Source organism: Conger conger, chromosome 9 (genome assembly GCF_963514075.1).
Source record: "Conger conger chromosome 9, fConCon1.1, whole genome shotgun sequence".
NCBI lineage: Eukaryota > Metazoa > Chordata > Actinopteri > Anguilliformes > Congridae > Conger > Conger conger.
The window spans coordinates 55,823,023-55,842,463 of NC_083768.1; the positions used below are offsets into that span (position 1 = coordinate 55,823,023).

At 48.4% G+C, this 19,441-nt stretch overlaps 1 protein-coding gene across 1 annotated transcript in view; it reads right to left on the reverse strand.

Annotated features, from left to right (window-relative positions):
• Positions 1–4,620: 4,620 nt before the first annotated feature.
• LOC133137709 (brevican core protein-like) overlaps positions 4,621–19,441 on the reverse strand; it is a 32,030-nt gene continuing 17,209 nt past the window's right edge. The window contains exons 6-14 of the mRNA XM_061256040.1: positions 18,689–18,982; positions 16,605–17,957; positions 13,791–14,777; positions 11,169–11,276; positions 9,375–9,533; positions 8,186–8,268; positions 7,509–7,653; positions 6,721–6,903; positions 4,621–6,404 (exon numbers count right to left, since the gene is read on the reverse strand). Of these exons, the coding sequence (XP_061112024.1) occupies positions 6,277–6,404; positions 6,721–6,903; positions 7,509–7,653; positions 8,186–8,268; positions 9,375–9,533; positions 11,169–11,276; positions 13,791–14,777; positions 16,605–17,957; positions 18,689–18,982 (3,440 nt within the window). The 3' untranslated portion in view covers positions 4,621–6,276. The remainder of the gene's footprint in view (positions 6,405–6,720; positions 6,904–7,508; positions 7,654–8,185; positions 8,269–9,374; positions 9,534–11,168; positions 11,277–13,790; positions 14,778–16,604; positions 17,958–18,688; positions 18,983–19,441) is intronic.

Sequence of the window (19,441 nt, forward strand, 5' to 3'; positions counted from 1 at the left end):
AAATAATGCCTACTGCATGTGTGTGTGTGTGTGTGTGTGTGTGTGTGTGTGTGTGTGTGTGTGTGTGTGTGTGTGTGTGCGTGTGTGCGTGCGTGTGTGTGTGTGTATGTGAGGGCGGGGCCATCATATCGCATTTCTTTCTTTTGATGTAACTAATTACCTGTGCAGAATGTTTCTCCCTGTTTCAATATTACGGAAAACTCATCATATGTCATTAGAGGTTCACAAATGGTCTGAAAACCCTTTGACATCGTTTTTTTTATTTGTTTTTTTTATCTCTATATTCTTTGCATTTAACATGCATGTTTGATTTATTTTTCCAGGTTATGTCATGAATATTGTGTCATTTGTCATCGCTTATATTACATATCTTATATACTGTAAAGAATCTATATTCTTTTCGCAAAAAGCAAAAGTGAAATATGTTAACTTGGTGACTGGTGATTGGCTGATTGAAGCAAACAGATACACAGTGAATTATAACAGCTTAAATAAATTTTTTAAAAAAACACAACAGTTCTGTCTTTTTGTTGTGTGCAAAATAGAGCAATCTTGTATTTGTTTTTCTTTCGTCTGGCAACAATATTTGCACGTGATTTAAGTTTCGTGACAATACTCAGATTGCAATTGTCTTTAATAATTAGGCATATAAACCAATATCTATTCGCCTTAAATCTGGCAATAGACTCTTGCTTACCTCTCTGAGTCGTTTCATATGGCTTTCTGCGGTTTTATTCCAAAACACGTATGTAATAATTTTTTCTAATTTGACAAAGACAGGACTGCAAAGGGTTTAAATGTTACTTCGCCAAAGGAAAGTGTGAACTCTATAGGTAAATTTTTGAACGTATATTTTTGGCTGTACGTGTAGAGATTGGGGTTTGGCGGGGTGGTGGTGGTGGTGGTGGGGGTCTTAACACACAAACACACACTGTTCATTTGCATGTTGTGTCCCACAGTGAAATTACAATGGCGACTAATTAATATGCGCATAAATTAACAACCGGGAGGGATCTACATTCCAGGAAAACGCTTCAGACGGCAAAGTATCAAACCGATTTTTTTCACACGCTAAATTTAAGAATGAAGGGATGGGAAGACGTTCACACAACTGAGGACCGTGGAGACTTTAACAAACCAAAACTAACGGTTAAAATTTCACCATAGGCCTTGCGTTACAATCCCCCCCAACAACTATTTTGAGGCAAATTCGTCGACGTGACGAAAGGAAACATTAGTTCGCCTAAATTACATTACATTTCTTTCGCAGACGCCTTTATCCAAAGCGACGTACAATAGCATACACTGTTCGTTTTAAGTGCATCATAAATAGCCGCGCGGAACACACACACACACACACACACACACACACACACAATTGTGCTTCTGTGTGGATGCGGCCCTTTCTGTTCACATAAGATAACCAAGTAGCAGGCAGGTGCCAAGACACTGCGCTGTTAAATTACCTATTTATCCATCTGCCTGATGCCCATCCTATTTAATGGAGATGTGATGCGGTTGGGCACTCCATCTAAATCTTTAGTTGGTGGGTTAGTGGGCACGTGGTATTGAGCTGAGCATGTTTCCCTTGCTGCGCATTGTGGACATTGTGAATTCACATATTGCCACGAATCTAAATCTAAAATGTTCTATCTATGTATCTATCTATCTATCTATCTATCTATCTATCTATCTATCTATCTATCTATCTATCTATCTACCTATCTATCTATCTATGGTACTTACACATAAAGGAAGCTTTTCTAAATAATGATGTAGGTCCCATACATTTTATATCGATACACACTTTATTACGTGACCACTTTTGATCACCAGCTTGTTCATGCACATATTTAATTAGCCAATCATGTGGCGGAAACTAAATACATAAAAGCATGCAGATGTGGTAAAGAGGTTCAGCTGTTTCTCAGACCAAATGTCAGAAATGTGATCTGAGTGACTTTGGCAGTGGAATGATTGTTGATGCCAGGCAGGGTGGTTTGAGTATCTCAGAAATTGCTGATACCCAACGCGCCAAGCCACTAAGTGGATAGGCTACAGCAGCCAATAAGTCTAAAAAATTAGTAAAATAAATACCAAATAAAGTGTTCACAGAGTGTATAATTGTTGAGGGTTCCCCGCATCATTGTAAAGTGCTTTGAATGTCTGGAAAAGCACTTTAAAAATTTAATGATCTATCTATCTAACTATATGTTTGAATTTCCGAATAAAGGAAACTTTTCCAAATAATGACTTATGTCTAATATATTTTAGATCTGTATATGCATTTCGTACAATACATATGTGCGATATTTTCCAACGGACCTAAAAAGAGCAAATATTACCAAGCATGTGACAAACGGGCTTCAGGGCCAAACAATGTGAAATTTATATTAACGTATAAAAAAACAATTAAATATCTTAATATGAACGAAACTCACTTAAAGAGATAAACTAATTGTTCAATTTTGTTGAGGACCCCCTTGGGACTCTTTCACCGCTTTCTACGGGCTCCCGGACACCAGTTTAGGAACCACTGACCTAAAACATCCACTAACGTACCACAGTACCACACATCAGCATTGAACCCTCGCGCCATCGCGTGGGCACATCATGTACTGCATGTATGTCGTCGCGCTCAAACGCAGATTTGCATTGCGTCACGGTCCAAATGAGCCACAGTCAGCGATCAGGTTCTATTTATGGGAGAACGCATAACTGACACATTTTATAATGTATTAGTGCTTTATACTATACTTTGGCATAGATCGACGCTATTGGTTCGGTAAACTATGGACACACAGCTCAAGTGTTGACAGGATATATAGGGCTTTTCTTGTCGGCCTAGTTATGCAGCTAGAATTCTCAAGAACAATACCATAGCATTTGTGTTGCATCTAGTTTTAATTGTGGGTGTTCAGTCTGTTGTAGGCCTACATAACAATAGCCTAAATCAAAGAGCATTCTAATTTTGACAAAATGGCAGAACCCAAGGATGCTAACCTCTCGATTAATCCTTTTTGAGAACTAGTAAAACACCATGGGCAGCAGGGTGAATTTCGTACATCCGAGACCCGAGTCTTCCTTCAGTCGCATACCACAGATTCGCTTCAGGACACAACTGTCCGTTTTAGCGTCGTGAAAGGACATAACGAGTTCTGTGTGGTGTGCAACATTCTTTCTTTAGTGGTCCTATATTTTGTCGTGTACAAGAGCGGGATACTTTTTTATTTCGTGGACATGGACACCGAATGCAACCCCCGGACACGAAGAAGGCCACAAACCACGCTTTCGTTGAAAGCGACCAGCCTGGTCAAGACAATAGCTGTTAAAGACAGAACCCCACCCGAAATATCAACATATGATTAGGCTACTTGAGTCAGACACAAAAGTAATATGCTACTTACGAAATCAGTTGTGCGTCAAATGTATCGATGAAAACGCAAATATGTGAAATGGCCCACGCAGATGCAGACTCCACCGGACGCGTTTTTCAGCTGTGCTTTGCTCTGCTATTTTGAAAATAACCGTTAATTAAACGAAGGCCGTTGTGGTTGTGCGTTTGTATACGCCTACACCATTTGCCCGTCGCTCAGTTCAGTGACCGAAGAAAAGTATGTATTAAAAAGTCTGTAGCTCATGAAAAAATTTAAACCTCCGTCTTCAAAATGAGACCCGTGGCGCCTGTTTAATTTAATTGCAGCTTTTCATTTTTGTCTATTTTCTGGGGTGTAATGTTCAGTTATTGATGATTAGTTCTTCTAGGAAGGAGATTTGCTGTGATTATAATGTTATCAATATGTGGTCATTTCCTTATATTTTTGCTTTGCTATTATTCTTTTTTAACCGAATTACTTTGCATCTGTAGGAATACACCCTGGACAGGCCGCCAAAACCGTCGGTTTATCAATCAGTTTTCAAGGGAAAGTAGCCTACATGGTAATCGTAATCAACACCATCAATAAGACAAAATGCATGATATCATGATTCGTGAATCATGATTGAATCGAACCAGCCATGAGATAGCTACAGCACGCTTCGCCACTCGACCGCACAGTTGGATTTATAATCGGCTATTTATTTCTTAGAGGGAAAGAAAGCAACGGCGTAACTCCTTGACCGCATCCCCCTCTCGTGGTGAAATATCGTTACTGCAGCATATGCGCACTGGGCGGTATATCCGAGGGCTCAGATACACTGCTTTATGGCATGATTTTTCTTCGCATTTCAGCGAATTTTGATATCAGGTTTCTGGAAAATTTTCAAAAACCTGATATGACATTTCAACGAATTGTGATATGAAGAAAAATTATTAAATGTTCGCCATACTCCTTGACCTACAACCACAGCGGCCCACAGTGTCCAAGTGTTGTTGCACACGCCGACAGCAGGCATCGCCTTAACGGTCACTGTTGGTCTAAAACACTAATGAGACCGTTTGAAGCGAGAGGTTTTAAATATCTCTGCCCCCATATTTACGGTGAGATTGCTGGTTCTAGGCACAGACCAAGACTAAGCGGAATTAATACAAAATAAAAATGCAGAATTTGTGCCCATGATAGTCACAGGAGTGGAAGTCAAAATCATAAATAAAAAAAACTGCAAATGATTAGGCTGTGCTGAGAGACCATTTTGTTTTTATTCAAATACAATTCTAAAACCTTCTTGCTGTATTAATTCAAAATTACATTCATTGCAGATTTATGATGTTTTCATCGGCTTGCTTTTTTTTGAAAACACATAAAAAAAACAAAAAACAACAACCTTGTTGTTTATGTACAAATACAAATGCTTAATCAAATGTTAACTGTGTCAATCTATATGAATGCATTTGGCCCCTGACGTTGGGTTAAGGCGATTGAGCATCGTTACTTAATTCTACAAAACTTTATTACAACATAAAGTTTTCCCATAGAACCGTGTCAGTAAGATTATGATATTTAGCAAAAAGTACATGGCAAATTCAAGGATTAAATTGAAAAAGGCTAAAGACATTTTAATCAGGTATTAAAGACAATGTTACGTGTGCAAATAAAAGGTTTGAAGCAGAGTTTTAGAAAGTTCCTGTCAGAAATACAGACTGCTTTAGAAAGAATGCTTTGGAGTTGCACGCCATCGCTAACCCTGCGTGATGATGTCACTTCCTGCCCTCTCCTCCACTCCAGTCTTGATGGATATCAAAGTGTTTGATATCAGAACCACGTTCAGAAAAGAAAACATCGCAAAACGTTTTATTTAAACAGAAATGGAGGCGCGTTGAACATCCTGTTGCAAACCGTGGGCGGACTGACTGACACAGTCTGCTCCTATAGCGTCTGAGAAGGCATTCTGTAGCCTTTAAAGCACAGGCCTACATCATGACTGATTCAGGCCACACCCCCGACACACCCACCAAACGGGGGCAAACACACCTCTAAGCCTGTTGTAACGTTGCACACCGTTGGGAGGAAACATATCGTTCAACACTGAAACCATAGCAAAACATTTTCAGATTGAACATGCCCCAGTTGTGGACAGTGACAGTGTGTGTGTGTGTGTGTGTGTGTGTGTGGAGGGGTTTCCTGAACATAATAATGGTGGAGTAACCTTTGCTGTCAATCGACGACTTTTACAAAACACTGAAAAAACACCCCTCCTAGGTTGCTACAGTTACGGCACACTCTCAGAAAAAGGGTTCTTTGGCTTGTCTCCAACAGACGGACTCTTTTTAGATCTTCATGGAACCCTCTATCGTAGGTGTGAAGTGTGAAAGAACCCTGGAACCAGTTGGGGTTCTTCCGTGGAATCACAGGGTTCCTTATGGAACCTCTTTTTTCTGAGAGTGTACGACACATGGAGGATGAGAAGGATAAAGGAGCTCGGCACATTTGACCGGACCAGCTGTGTGCACTGCCGGCTGTCGTGTGTTGATTTGCACGGCCGAGTCTGGTAGAAAACGCCTCAACATGATCAGTGCTGAGATCTGAGAAATATACATACTGTCACATATCAAGTGAAAGCCCAGCTCTAAGACAGGCACAGTCGGGGGTGGAGGAGCTAAGGGTAGGGTAAGGGGGAAGGGGGAAGGGCTAATGGTAGGGTAAGGGGGCGGGGAGGGGCTGTGGGAGGGGCTTAGGGAAAAGGGAGAGGAGCTAAGGGTAGGGTAAGGGGGGGATGTGGGAGGGGCTTAGGGAGAAGGGGGAGGAGCTATGGGTAGGGTAAAGGGAGGGGGCTGTGGGTGGGAGGGGCTAAGGTTAGAGGAGGGGTTTAAAGAGAGAGAGGGGAGGGGGCAGGGCTTCAAAAGTTCCACTTGATGTCCCAGAACCAGGGCGTGGCCTTCTCAGTGGCTGTCCCCAGAGCGGTCCGGTCCTCTTTCTCCACAGGGAGGACGACGCCCTGCTCTTCCTCCACCGCGCTGGTGGGGTCTGGAAGGGAAGTGGCGCAGGGGAGTGATCTCGAGAAAGGCAAGTTCATCACGCCAAACTGATGTAAGCGAGTTTGTCTTTCCATGTTCACTTAAGTCAGAGTTTTACAGTGGCGCTGGGTGTGCTGAGGGACACGCCGGGGACTGAACCGCCAGCCTTCCAACTGCCAGACAACTGCTCTAAAGCCCTGAGCTACGGTCGCCCCCACGAGAAGGAACGAGGAGATGGGAACTCCGCCCCCCTTCATCCCAGGCCCCGCCCCCCTCCCACAGGCCCCACCCCCTCACACCAGGCCCCGCCCTCCTCCTCCTCTCACCTTTGAGACACTGGACCTGCGGCTCCTCCCACTTCCCGCTGGGCAGACAGCGGACCACGGGGTAGCGTCTCTGCAGGAAGCCGCCGGCGCAGTAGTAGCGCACCACCGCGCCGGTCTCGTAGCGGGAGCGCAGCTTCCCAAACGTCGCGGCGTTTGGGACCGCCGGGGGCTCGCTGCAGGAAGCTGCCCGGGGACACGGGGGGAAAAAAACCGTCAGGAATGCCGGGAACGCCGGGATCCATAACGCAGAGGGGGGGGGAAGGTCCAGTCAGAAAGTAACCTAGCATGTCGAATAGTTGCGAAGGTGCTTCACTGGGACCTGGAAGGTTTGTGGTTCAAGCAGGGGGGCCGTACTCGATTGTGTTAGCATTAGCATTGGCCTGTAGCAGCGAGCAGTACTGGAGTGTGTTAGCATTAGTATTGCCCTATAGCGGCGAGCAGTACTGGAGTGTGTTAGCATTAGCATTGTCCTATAGCGGCTAGCAGTACTGGAGTGTGTTAGCATTAGCATTGTCCTATAGCGGCGAGCAGTACTGGAGTGTGTTAGCATTAGTATTGCCCTATAGTGGCGAGCAGTACTGGAGTGCATTAGCATTAGCATTACCCTGTAGCAGCAAGCAGTACTGGAGCGCATTAGCATTAGCATTGCCCTGTAGCAGGGAGCAGTACTGGAGTGCATTAGCATTAGCATTGCCCTATAGCGGTGAGCAGTACTGGAGCGTGTTAGCATTAGCATTGCCCTGTAGCAGGGGTAGTGCGGGAGTAGGGGGTGGCATGGCAGTACATACAGGTGCCCTTCTTGCAGGTGTAGGACAGGTGGTAGTTGCAGGGCACATCGCTCCAGCGTCCGTCATCGTGCCACACCATCACCACGCAGTCCTCCCCCGACAGGAAGTAGCTGTCGGGCTGGCCCCTGTACCAGTTCTCATAGAGCTGAGAGAGGAAGAGACATCAGACAGATTAATACTACTGCTACTGCTACTAATACAACTACTACTACTAAGGGCGGCCTGTAGCGTAGTGGTTAAGGTAAGGTAAAGTGGTTCAGGTAAATGACTGGGACACCCAAGGTCGGTGGTTCTAATCCCGGTGTAGCCACAATAAGATCCGCACAGCCATTGGGTCCTTGAGCAAGGCCCTTAACCCTGCATTGCTCCAGGGGAGGATTGTCTCCTGCTTTGTCTAATCAACTGTACGTCGCTCTGAATAAGTACGTCTGCCAAATGCCAATAATGTAATGTAATAATGTAATGTAATACTACTACTACTAATAATAATAATAATCATAAGCAGCAATAATAGCAATTATTATAATAATCACCATCATCATCAGCATCTTTCTCATCACAGCCAAAAAATTAAAAGTAAAAGTAATCCTAATTGCCATGACAACAACAACAAATACAAAATGGCTGACCTTAACTCAGGTTTTAAGTTAAGGTCAAGCAGCAGCACTTTGACTCACCACGGGATTCCCATCAGACCAGCGGAAGTCCCCTTCGATGGTCTTATCGTTCAGGCCGGTCCACTGGTACTCTTTGTAGTTACCTGAGGGGTAAGTGGTGAGGTGAGTTGTGTTGAGTCGGGTTGAGTCTCTACAGCAACAAGTGCATTCTTTTAACATTAGCACACCACGCCGTTCTGGCATCAGTTGCTGTTAATGGAAAGTTTTAGGGCAGTTCACTGCAAAAGAAAACTGTGGTACAGGTCGTATAATGCACAATAGGCCGGTCTCCTCTCCTGCTATATATAGGGTTAGGATAAGGGTTATGATTAATTAAGGGTTAGTATTAGGGTTATGGTTAGTTAAGGGTTTGGATTAGAGTTAGGGTTAGGATCAGGCTTATGGTAGGATTAGTTAAGGGTTAGCATCAGGGTTATGGTTAGTTAAGGGTTACCATTAGGGTTATGGTTAATTAAGAGTTAGGATTAGTTAAGGTTTAGCATCAGGTTTACGGTTAGTTAAGGGTTAGGATTAGGGTTAGGATTAGGGTTAGGATTAGTTAAGGGTTAGGATTAGGGTTAGGATTAGTTAAGGCTCAGCATTAGGGTTATGGTTTAGGACAGGGGTCAGCAACCCTGGTCCAGGAGAGCCGCTGGGTGTCCCAGTTTTTGTTCAAATCAGCAGTGGATTCGGACCCAAGAAACACAGTGATGTGAGTTAACTGTAATCAACCACTTTCATTGATCAGTTAAGTGCTGAGTGACAATGAAAGCCAGCACATCCGGTGGCTCTCCAGGACCAGGGTTTCTCCCGGATTAACAACTGCCTGGCCATTTCAAATTCAACACACTGCCTACTATTGAGCATACAAGTTGGTATGCAGGCACGTGTGCTGATTCTGACACAGCCTTGATTTAACACAGTTGCTGGGCCCTTAACCCTGCATTGCTGCAGGGGGGGTTGTCCAGTCTAATCAACTGTAAACTGCCTTGGATAAAAGTGTCAGCTAAATAAGAGATTATTATTTCAGTGGTGGATGAATAAAGGGAAGGTATGTGTAGGGGGAAGGAAGTGTTAGGAGGCCCAGGGCAGGGAGGAGGGGATGTGAGGAGCAGGGGAAAGGAGGTGTGAGGAGGCCCGGGGCAGATAGAAGGAGGCGCGGGCAGAGAAGAGGAGGCGCGGGGCAGGGAGGAGGAGGCGCAGGGCGTACTGTTGATGTAGTCCTGCTCCTCGGGGGTCATGACGGAGACCAGGTGACCTCCGCACATTCTGCAGTGCTGCTCTGCCACTTCCCAGCTCAGCCGGTTGGAGAAGTGCTTGTAGCAGAAGCCCTGGAACTTCTCCCAGCCTGCCTCACACTGCTCCAGATCTGAGAGAGAGGGAGAGAGGGGGGAGGAGGGGAAGGGAGAGAGGGGGAGAGGGAGAGAGAGGAAGGGAGAGAGAGGGGGAGGGAGAGAGGGGGGAAGAGGGGAAGGGAGAGAGGGGCAGAGGGAGAGAGAAGAACAGAAAGAAAGAGAGAGAGAACACAATGTTGTTTGCATTAATGATCGAATGTACCTCAATATTGTGTGTGTACACATTGGCCATATTTACAAATGTATTTTACTGTCAATAAAGCAACTTGAATTTGAAATTAGAATTTGAGAGAGAGAGAGAGAGAGAGAGAGAGAGAGAGAGGTTATTGAGAAGCAAGGGAAGAGAGAGACACACACAGAGGTAAAGAAAGAGAAACAGGATGGGGAGAAAAAGAAACAGAGGGAAGGAAATAGCCAGAAAGAAACTGGGTGAAAGAGAAAGACAGAGAGAGAGAGGTGGAGAGAGATCAAAGCAAGTTTTTTTTTAATCATTACTCTGCCAATAAAGCTATTCTGTGCTTGTGCTTTTTACAATGGCCATACCACCTGTGGCTGACACAGGAAGTTAAAATGCTGACACAGGAAGTAATACTAACAAATGGAGAAAAGGACCCTATTGGCTAAAGTTCAACCTTTAATATAGTAAAGCTTTCTTGGTTCTCCTGTTTTAATAGACTTGCAGTGCAGCCAGGATCACTCTCCCCTTCTCTGTAAAAAACATTTCGTGCTCTGCAGTAAAAGTAAACCTCGACCATAAAAGGCATACACCGAGCCAGAGAGAGTCCTTTGAAAATACAGGAAGGCCTTTCGGTCGGGGTCCGACGCGGCGCTGGGACCGCATAAAGAATTCAACACATTTCTCATCCTTTGCCGAAGTGACACCCACACAATAGCGACGAATCTTTAATCTCTGAGACGGTTTCTGCGCCAGTTCGATCAATGACCCGTCCGCTGCGTCTCTGGCTTTTCTCTGCTCCCTCCGGCTTCTTCGACGCTGCCGCTCGGTATCGGCGGAAGGTTCCAGAGCATTCGGCCTGAGCCAGCGGGAAGAAACTCACCACGCAAGCCTCGCGCCGTGATGTTAAGATCTCCAGCACAGACACGGAGAATACATGAACGCAACGCACGTTTGTGAACCTTTTTGATCACGCAAGGATATATCAGCGGGGTTTTTCAATATCCGAACAAAACAATGATTCGTCGCAATACCCTGGTAATAATTTTATTTAAATATGTTTGGTATATATTCGATTCCTACTAATGCTGGCACGCGGTTTCTGAAAAATAGAAATAATTGAATCGGATTATGATCTCTTTTATGTGCAAATTGTGTCCATAAAATACATTTATTTAGTATTTAAGACTACAATTAATGCCCAAAAGTCTGTGTATGATCGCCCTTCTTGCACCTTGCATCCTAGGAGTACAGGTGGCGTTTTGACCCATTGTAGAGTGGGCCTAGCTCGGGAACAGTGGGCATTTGCAGCGATTGGATGTTTTCAAAGCAAGAACACGCTGGATAAAATCAGACCAGCTCATGGTGGTGGTTTCGCCCAGTTAACCCGGAACCTGAGCCAGGCCAAGGGGAGCGAAGATGGACTCCAGAGACGTCATCACACCCAACCCCCCCCCCCCCTCCACCCCCTTACCCTTCTGGCAGAGGTCCCCTCCGTACGTGGGCAGGCAGAGGCACTTGGCGGACCCCCCTTCCTCCACGCAGGTCCCCCCGTTGACACAGGGGCTCTCCAGGCAGGCGTCTAAAACACAGCACACAGGGGGGCAATGCTGGCAGCGCTAGGACGCTTCCGCCCCGGGCGGCTTCCTCGCACGGCGGCCATTTTGAGTGACGGAAAAGGAAAAAAACAGCCGTGTCGCTGGCGGAGTTAACGGTGCGCTACGGCTTAGCCCAAAGCCCAAAACACAAACTAACACTACAAGGGGGGGGGGCTTGTGTGGGAAGACAAGGTTCCGGAACGCCGCTCCAGGAGTTCTGACTTCCGTTCCGAGTTCAGTGACTGTCATAGAGCAGGAACACCATCGACATAAATTATAGTCCTTGTGCCCCAACTGCCTTGGAAAAGAGGCCATTTTGGCTCAAGGATGCAGCATTTAGTGCTTTAGTGCTGCACCCCAGATAGTGTTTTGAGAAAATGTTAAGTACACTGTCACAATGTGCATGCAGTTGAGCATTTACTGAGTGATATTATGAATTGGTAATCATCAAGGTTAGGTGACAGGTAAACATTTAGTCTTGTCATTGTCTGGCCTTCACTGTTCAATTACCTCATTCAATTAATCCTTTCTTGTAAGATTTTTTGCACATTGTAGATTTTGCTGCGTGACATTTATTTTCTAAGTAATTCAGAGTTGTAATTTTCATTTTAAGTGATTGGAACTGGTTGATTCTGGGAAAACTGTATCGGTGACCAACAACTACTCCCAGTGCTAAAGATCAGCTTTAATACCACAGCCCAGCATTTCGCATGAGTGTGTAGCAGTTTGCCAGCAGATGGAGACATTTGCCTACTCACAACATTGCAAAAGATTTGTACAAAAAAACCCTACAAAATGGCTTTTTTTTGTCTTTGACTTTCACCTTTAATGGTTTTTCTATCCCCTAGAAGCATGTCAGCCCATCAAGTCATTGTGCAAATATTCCCTCGGATGTGACATTGAGCAGGGACAATCAAGGTCACACTCCAGCATTACAAAATGGACAATAGAAAGACGATCCCTTATAGATATATTATACACATACAAATAATCTCCCTCAAGATAACTGCCAGAATCCAGTAGGTAATGTTATGATCTTATAGCTAATATACACACTAATATTCCATGTTCCAAGGCTAGTGCAAATCCTGTTATTTCTTTATTTTATTTTCCAGAAATATCATCCATTTCTGCTGAATCTCAGATATGACAATATGAAGCTACCTCTTATCGAAACATGCTAGACAGTGCACAACTGACCACTTTATTTTCATAAAAACAGGTTTTATGTGCATCAACCTCTCTACAAAGAAAGAAGCAGCTTATTAATTTTCCACATAGGAGTTGATAAGACAAAAGAAGCATTGAAGAACATAGAAAACATTTTCACAGGAGACTTTCGTTAGAAAATGAAAGGGAGTTTTACACAGTCTAGAAATTAACACATTTTCTTAAAACGCTATTCTTTCTTTGCAATACAGAAGAAAAAAAAACACTGTGAATGCACTTGGCTATCGGCTATCAAAACTCGAAACTTACAAGTATCGTGAAGAATTCTCAAAAGTTGTGTCGTCAGTTATTTCAGCAGTTCAACAGCATTAAGTTTTTAGTGAAGTGTTTAGTGTCTTTTCATAGCAGTGACATCATGATGATTTCTGTAAGTAATCAGAAAAAGCTCCAAAGTGGGAAACAGCGCCCCCTTCTGTTTCGATTACCACCCAGTCGCTTGGGGTCCCATCAATGATCAATGTAAAACTGGAACAGGTGGTTGCCAAAGCAATCAACGCCACCAGTTTATAGTCTGAAGGAAACTGTCAGTTTAATCATGTATATTTTAATAAAACTACAACAAATTAATAAATAAACCTACGCAATAGATTTAACAAATAATTATATATTATGTTTTACTCTATAGCAGGTTACCATATTTAGCCATGGGCTATGGTGGAAAGATTGTATTTAATGGAAGCTTTACAGTATTTAAAATACTGATCAATAATGCCCCCTCAAATGGAAATGAATTTTCTTTTTAAGAACAGTTTTAGGAATGTGGGGTCTTCCACTCTAAATTAAACAGGAAATGGAGCTTAACAGAGGCAAGCAAAGAAGAAGAGGGCTTCCTGTCTCACAAAAGATTTTTGGGTAGTGAGGAAGGGTTGCGAATGGGGTTGGGGCAAAAAAAACCAAAATCAATATCATTGTTCCTTTTCACAGAAACCACTGGTCCAAAAAATCGAGTACTTCACAGAAGTCGCTGCCCCCCCCAAAAAAAAAACAGCAAGAGACGGATTTGTCTGGCAAAAGATTTAGCGGAGTCGTCCCTCATTTGAGTACCTGGTGGGGCTCGTGTGGGGGGGCGGTTGATTGTATTGGAGGGGGGGGGCAGTGAACGAGGCGGGAGGATACACAGGAGGTAGAAGCAGGGGGTCAGGTGGTTGAGTGGGAGTGGAAGGAAGGGGGGTTGGGGGTTTTTTTTTAGGCAGCGTTTGTTTAGTGCGTCGCCAGGCGGAGCAGGAGCAGGAGGTTGGTTAGCGTGGTTAGCGTGACGCAGGCGTTACCTGAGAGGCTCCGCCCCCGGCCAACCGCCGCCCTCTCATTGGGCAGGCTGGCGAGGGTGGGCGGCTGGGTGGGGGGCAGCTCGCGGCGGGCCTGCTCCGTGCCCGCCGGGAGGGTACGGTCCTCCGAAACCTCCCTCTCGGGCCCCGGCGTCTCCCCGGCGTCCGTGGCCGAGGCGGGGCTGCTGGGCTCCGTGGGGCCCCTGGCCTCCAGCTCCGCCGAGGATTCTGGGACCCTGGTCTCCCGGACGACGACGTCGTCGGTGCCGCTGTGCTCGGGGTCGGAGCGCGACTCCTGGGGCCCGGCGGTGGAGGGCCGGGGCCCCCAGCTCGCCGCCTGCGATCGGTCGGGCAGGAGCGTGACCTCTGACCCGAGGGGCGTGGCCTCTGAGGCGGGGCCGTGTCCGCTCTCCCCGGAAGCCTCGTCGGCGTCCTCGTGCGTGGTCACGGTCGTGGTCGCGGTCACGTTCGCGGTTGCAGTCGCGGTCGCGGGAATTCCGGTGACCGCGAAGGCCAGCGTGGAGGAGGTGGTGGTCAGGTGCTCGTCGCCCCGGCCGGAGATGGCGGTAACGTGCCCGGGGGCGGGGGCGGGGGCGGGAGTCTGGGTCCCCCCGCGGGGCAGGGTCGGGGTCTCTGTAGACAGGTTTGGGGAGTCTGGCGCCTCCTCGGTCGTCGACCCCTCCCCAGACCCCGGCAGCGCGTCCAGCAGGTCGGCCTGCTCCACTGGCTCAGCCCCGTCCGGGACGGGGGAGGGCGATTGGCTGTGGGCGCTGGCCCCAGCCTCCTCCCCCCACGGCGCGGTCGGGCTGGGGGTGTAGAAGGGGACGGAGGGGGTGCTGAGCAGGGTGACCGTGACCCCCCCGGGCAGGGGCTCCTCCCGCGTCCTCGTCTCCACGGCAACCACCGCCGAATGGGCGGAGTCTCCCTCTGTGGAGGCGGAGTCTCCCTCTGTGGGGGCGGAGACTCCCTCTGTGGGGGCGGAGACTCCCTCTGTGGGGGCGGAGACACACTCAGTTTCTATAGAAACAGAATTGTTCCGTCCCATTAGACCCATTTTTAAAGATTGCCGTTGACCTTTACGCCAGGTAACCCCTTTTGCATTTGAACTGCCACTTTTTAACTGTACTTGGTTTTAAATTTTTTGTAATTGTAGTTTTTGTCTTTTTCTTCTTTTCTTTCAGTAAGACTGTATTGCAAAGTTTGTGCTCTAAAATTCAGCTCGAGTTGAGCTGGTCATAAGCTGGTCTAGCTGGGTACGAGCTGTTCAGCTAATGCTGGTATCTTGTCTGAGCTAGCAGCTGGTCAGTCTACCAGCTGTTTCAAAACATAGCTTGAGCTGGTCAAAACATGTTAAGCTGGGAGCTGGTCTGAACTGGCTTTAAAACCTAGCTTGAGCTGTTTTTTTATTGAGTCATTCCCTCCCTTTTTCCTATGTCTGCATTGCTTGCAAAGGTGGCTCTGTTGTTGAAATATTGAGTTCAGCACAGTATGATTCAAGCAACACAAATCAAAGAAGTCATACAGATTGCTATACATGGTTACGTTCTAACTCTACCGATGAGATAAAATTTGAAATGGATAAATATTTGGATAATTCTTGTCAAAGGGGTTGGATTCCAGTTCAGAATTATTTTTTACCAGTAAGTTTTGGATCTTCCATCCCATCGAGGTGATACACCTGATGTGTTGAATACCAAAAAAGCAAGCCAGTCCAGCCTTTATCAATAAACCGGTTCTTGTAGGTGCATTTCACCCCCTACAAGAACAGGGATCAGTACTGAGGAATGGACGATTACCTTTGAACAGGCCGTACATACAGCGAGTGTGCACAGCCTGACCAGTTTCACCAGTAACCCACCCTGTTGTCCCATCCCTGGAGACACGGCGCTCCGATGAACATTCCTCACTTCTCCCTTTTTCATAAATTCAATTTTTTAAAGATTTGTTTGTTTTTTTTCGTGGCCAGTGCTCCCTTAAGAAGGAGATTAATCGCTCAGTCAGGCAGTCAGATAATGTAGGGGGAAAAACAAACTATGAGTTCAGTATGTTTCGTTCATTTCATGCCTCATTGTGTTCATTTTGGGGTTTTTTTGCCATTGAAAGGTGAAAATGCTGCATGCGCATATTTGAAATCCTCAGAATGTAAGACAGTTACAAAGATGATCTTCCAGCTTGTGGTGTGACCAGAATATTTTCAGTGAGAGGGCCAGGACCGAACCAGCAGTTATTTTGGGGAGCCATCTCAATGAAACACTAATTATACTGAGAAGAAAATACACTGATACACTGAAAAGGTCTGTCTTCATGGCTTAAAGTCTCGTGGTGAAACTTGAAAGAAGAAATCCCCCCCTCAAGAAAATATTCGCTTGTTTTAAGTTACTGCTTACTTGACGAGTGAAGTTTTCTTACCCCTTTGTCAAAGCTTGACAATAAAACAACCTGTCTCACCTCATTGGTAATATTGTTGTCTTACTTGTAACAAAAAAGTAAAGTCAAGTCAATCTGAACATTTTATTATGGCAAAAATATTGCCAATGACCTGAAACAGCTTGACTCATTTAGAGAGTGTGGTAGGAAAATTTCACTCGTCAAGTAAACAGTACCTTTCTACTCAAGAGAAGAAAAAAAAACTTCGATATTAAGCCTCATTACGAGACAGAAACACTTTGGTTGCAGTGTGGTATCCAGCTCTGGCCAGTGGAGAGATCTGCCCCCAGTTCCAGCCCCGGACAGAGACTGAAAACAGCTCTAAACTAAGACATCGAGCTTCATGACGAGACAAAATCGCTTGTGAAGGCAGAGAGACTCATACCCTACCTGTGGCTGTGTCTGTGTGCTCCGTCTGTGCCGAAACACGGACCCGGTCCGCAGGACTGTGGGAGACCGCTGTGCTTAGAGGGCCAGTGGTGACGTGGTGGTCAGATTCGGAGGTGGTGGTGGAGGCGGTGGCACCCAGCTCCTCCCGACGGGCCACCGCCGCCCCCCACGGCTCTTCCGGTCCGGCGCCGAATTCTCCGGAACCTTCCAGAGTGGAGTCGACGGCGAGGGTCTCGCTGTAGGGGGCCCGGCGCGTGCTGGGGTCCCGGCTGGCGCCCGGCGGGGTGGTCGAAGCGGACGTCCCGTCCGACGCCCCCGGCACACTGCACCCGCAGCCCGTGGGCTCGGAGGTCGTCACGGCGGCATCCCCGGACGCGCTCCCCTCCTGCTCCTCCCCCGCGGGGAGCCGGAGACGGGGTCCCGAGGGCCCGGCCGTCTCCAGGTTGGTCTCCGGCATGGGCTGGTAGTGCTTGGAGCCGTCCGACTGGTCGCTCTCCGGCGTCGGGGCGGAAGGTTCCGGGCGCGTGTCCGGCGTCGGGCGGTCCCGGGCCCGGTCCCGGCCCAGAGGCTCGCCGGAATCGGAATCCGGGTTGGTTTCGGGCATGGGCTGGTAGTGGCCGTGGTTCTTGATCACAGGCTCACTGGACTCCCGGGGGGCTCCGGGCGTGGTCTGGTGACGGGCGCGGTCGGTCCCTGGAGCCGCAGCGGTGGCCTGCTCCCTCTCGGGTGCAGGGCCGTGGTGTCGGGCAGTGGTTGTCTCGGGTGCAGGGCCGTGGTGTCGGGCAGTGGTTGTCTCAGGTGCAGGGCCGTGGTGTCGGGCAGTGGTTGTCTCAGGTGCAGGGCCGTGGTGTCGGGCAGTGGTCGTCTCGGGTGCAGGGCCGTGGTGTCGGGCAGTGGTCGTCTCGGGTGCAGGGTGGTAGTGTCGGGCAGTGGTCGTCTCAGGTGCGACGCTGGTGTCCGGCATTGGCTGGTCGTGCTTGGGGTTGCTGGGTGCTCCGGGGGAGAGGGCCGTCCCGGCGGATTTCGGGGTCGCCTCCGTGGCGGGCCGCCGTTCTCGGGGGTCCTGTGTGAGGTGGGGGTTCCGGGCCGGGGGGGCCGGGGTCTGGAGGTCGACGGGGAAGGGGAGCGGTCCCTGAGGGGCCACGGTGGGGCGCGGCTCCCTCTCCCGACCCCCGAAAACGGGGAAGGACTCGAGGACGCCCTGGACCTCGCTCTCCACCTCCTCCCGCACCCCCCCCTCCCCCAGGCGGATCTCCTCCTGGGGGTCCTCCAGCGTGACGATGTCCTGGCCCAGGTCCTCCAGCTCCGTGGCTGGGTAGTCCATGGTGGGGTCGGTGTGGGGGTGACCGTTCCCTGTGCAGGGGAGGAGACTGCACTGATCAGACCTGCCCCAAATCACCATTCAGCCCTGAGAGAAGCCAGTACAATCCCTGCACAACTTTAATAGAAACTTCTATTGCAACTCATATTCAAAATTAAAATTGTTGTGTATGATTTGGTTTACATTTATATAACATATTTCAGTTAAATACTGGGCAATTTACTGTGCACAAGACACTCCCGGCTCATTGTTTCTCTTGATCAAGACTATGACCAACAGCCTAATTCCAGCCAGCCTAATTTTCTCCCTGTCTCTACCCCCTCCCACAATGATCAGCTAACCCCAGCCAATGAGCACTCCCCATCTCTGGCCCCTCCCACAATGACCAGCAGTCTAACCCCAGCCAATGAGGCCTCCCCATCTCTGGCCCCTCCCACAATGACCAGCAGTCTAACCCCAGCCAATGAGGCCTCCCCATCTCTGGCCCCTCCCACACTGACCAGCGGTCTAACCCCAGCCAATGAGCCCTCCCGTCTCTTCCAGGGCAGTCTAACCCCAGCCAATGAGCCCTCCCGTCTCTTCCAGGGCAGTCTAACCCCAGCCAATGAGCCCTCCCGTCTCTTCCAGGGCAGTCTAACCCCAGCCAATGAGCCCTCCCGTCTCTTCCAGGGCAGTCTAACCCCAGCCAATGAGCCCTCCCGTCTCTTCCAGGGCAGTCTAACCCCAGCCAATGAGCCCTCCCCGTCTCTGGCCCGTCTCCCACCTCTGAAGCAGAAGGCGTCGTAGCGGTCGTGGGGCGGGGGGAATCCGGTCTGGTTGCCGTGGCGGTAGACGGTCTTGACGCCGGGCTGGGAGCCCCCGCAGCGGTCCCTGGGCGTGGCGATGGGGTAGCGCACGCTGCCGTCCTCCAGCCAGCCCGGGCTGCAGTGGTCCAGGCCCTCGCTCCATGCCGCGTACAGCTGCCCCGTGGTGGCCAGCTCTGCCCCCGACGCCTGGCAGAACAGCCGCGCCTCGTCCAGCGTGAGGCGCTGTGGAGCCGAGACCTGGAACACCTCGCCTGCACACAGGTGAGACACGGTCACTGAGAACTACTCCCTCACTCTGTGGAGCCCAGACCTGGAACACTTCGCCTGCACACAGGTGAGACACGGTCACTGAGAACTACTCCCTCACTCTGTGGAGCCCAGAGCTGGAACACCTCGCCTGCACACGGGTGAGACACGGCCACTGAGAACTACTCCCTCACTCTGTGGAGCCCAGACCTGGAACACCTCGCCTGCACACGGGTGAAACACGGTCACTGAGAACTACTCCCTCACTCTTTCCATCCGTTTGCTCATATCCTGCACATTTCACTATCTATCTTCTGACCTATTCTACTCTCCTATAATCTATTCTACTTTGTTCTGTTATGTTCTGTTTCTCTGTTCTGTTCTGTTCTATTCCGTTCTTTTCTGGTATATTATGTTCTATTCTGTTCTGTTCTATTCTGGTCTATTCTGTTCTGTTCTGTTCC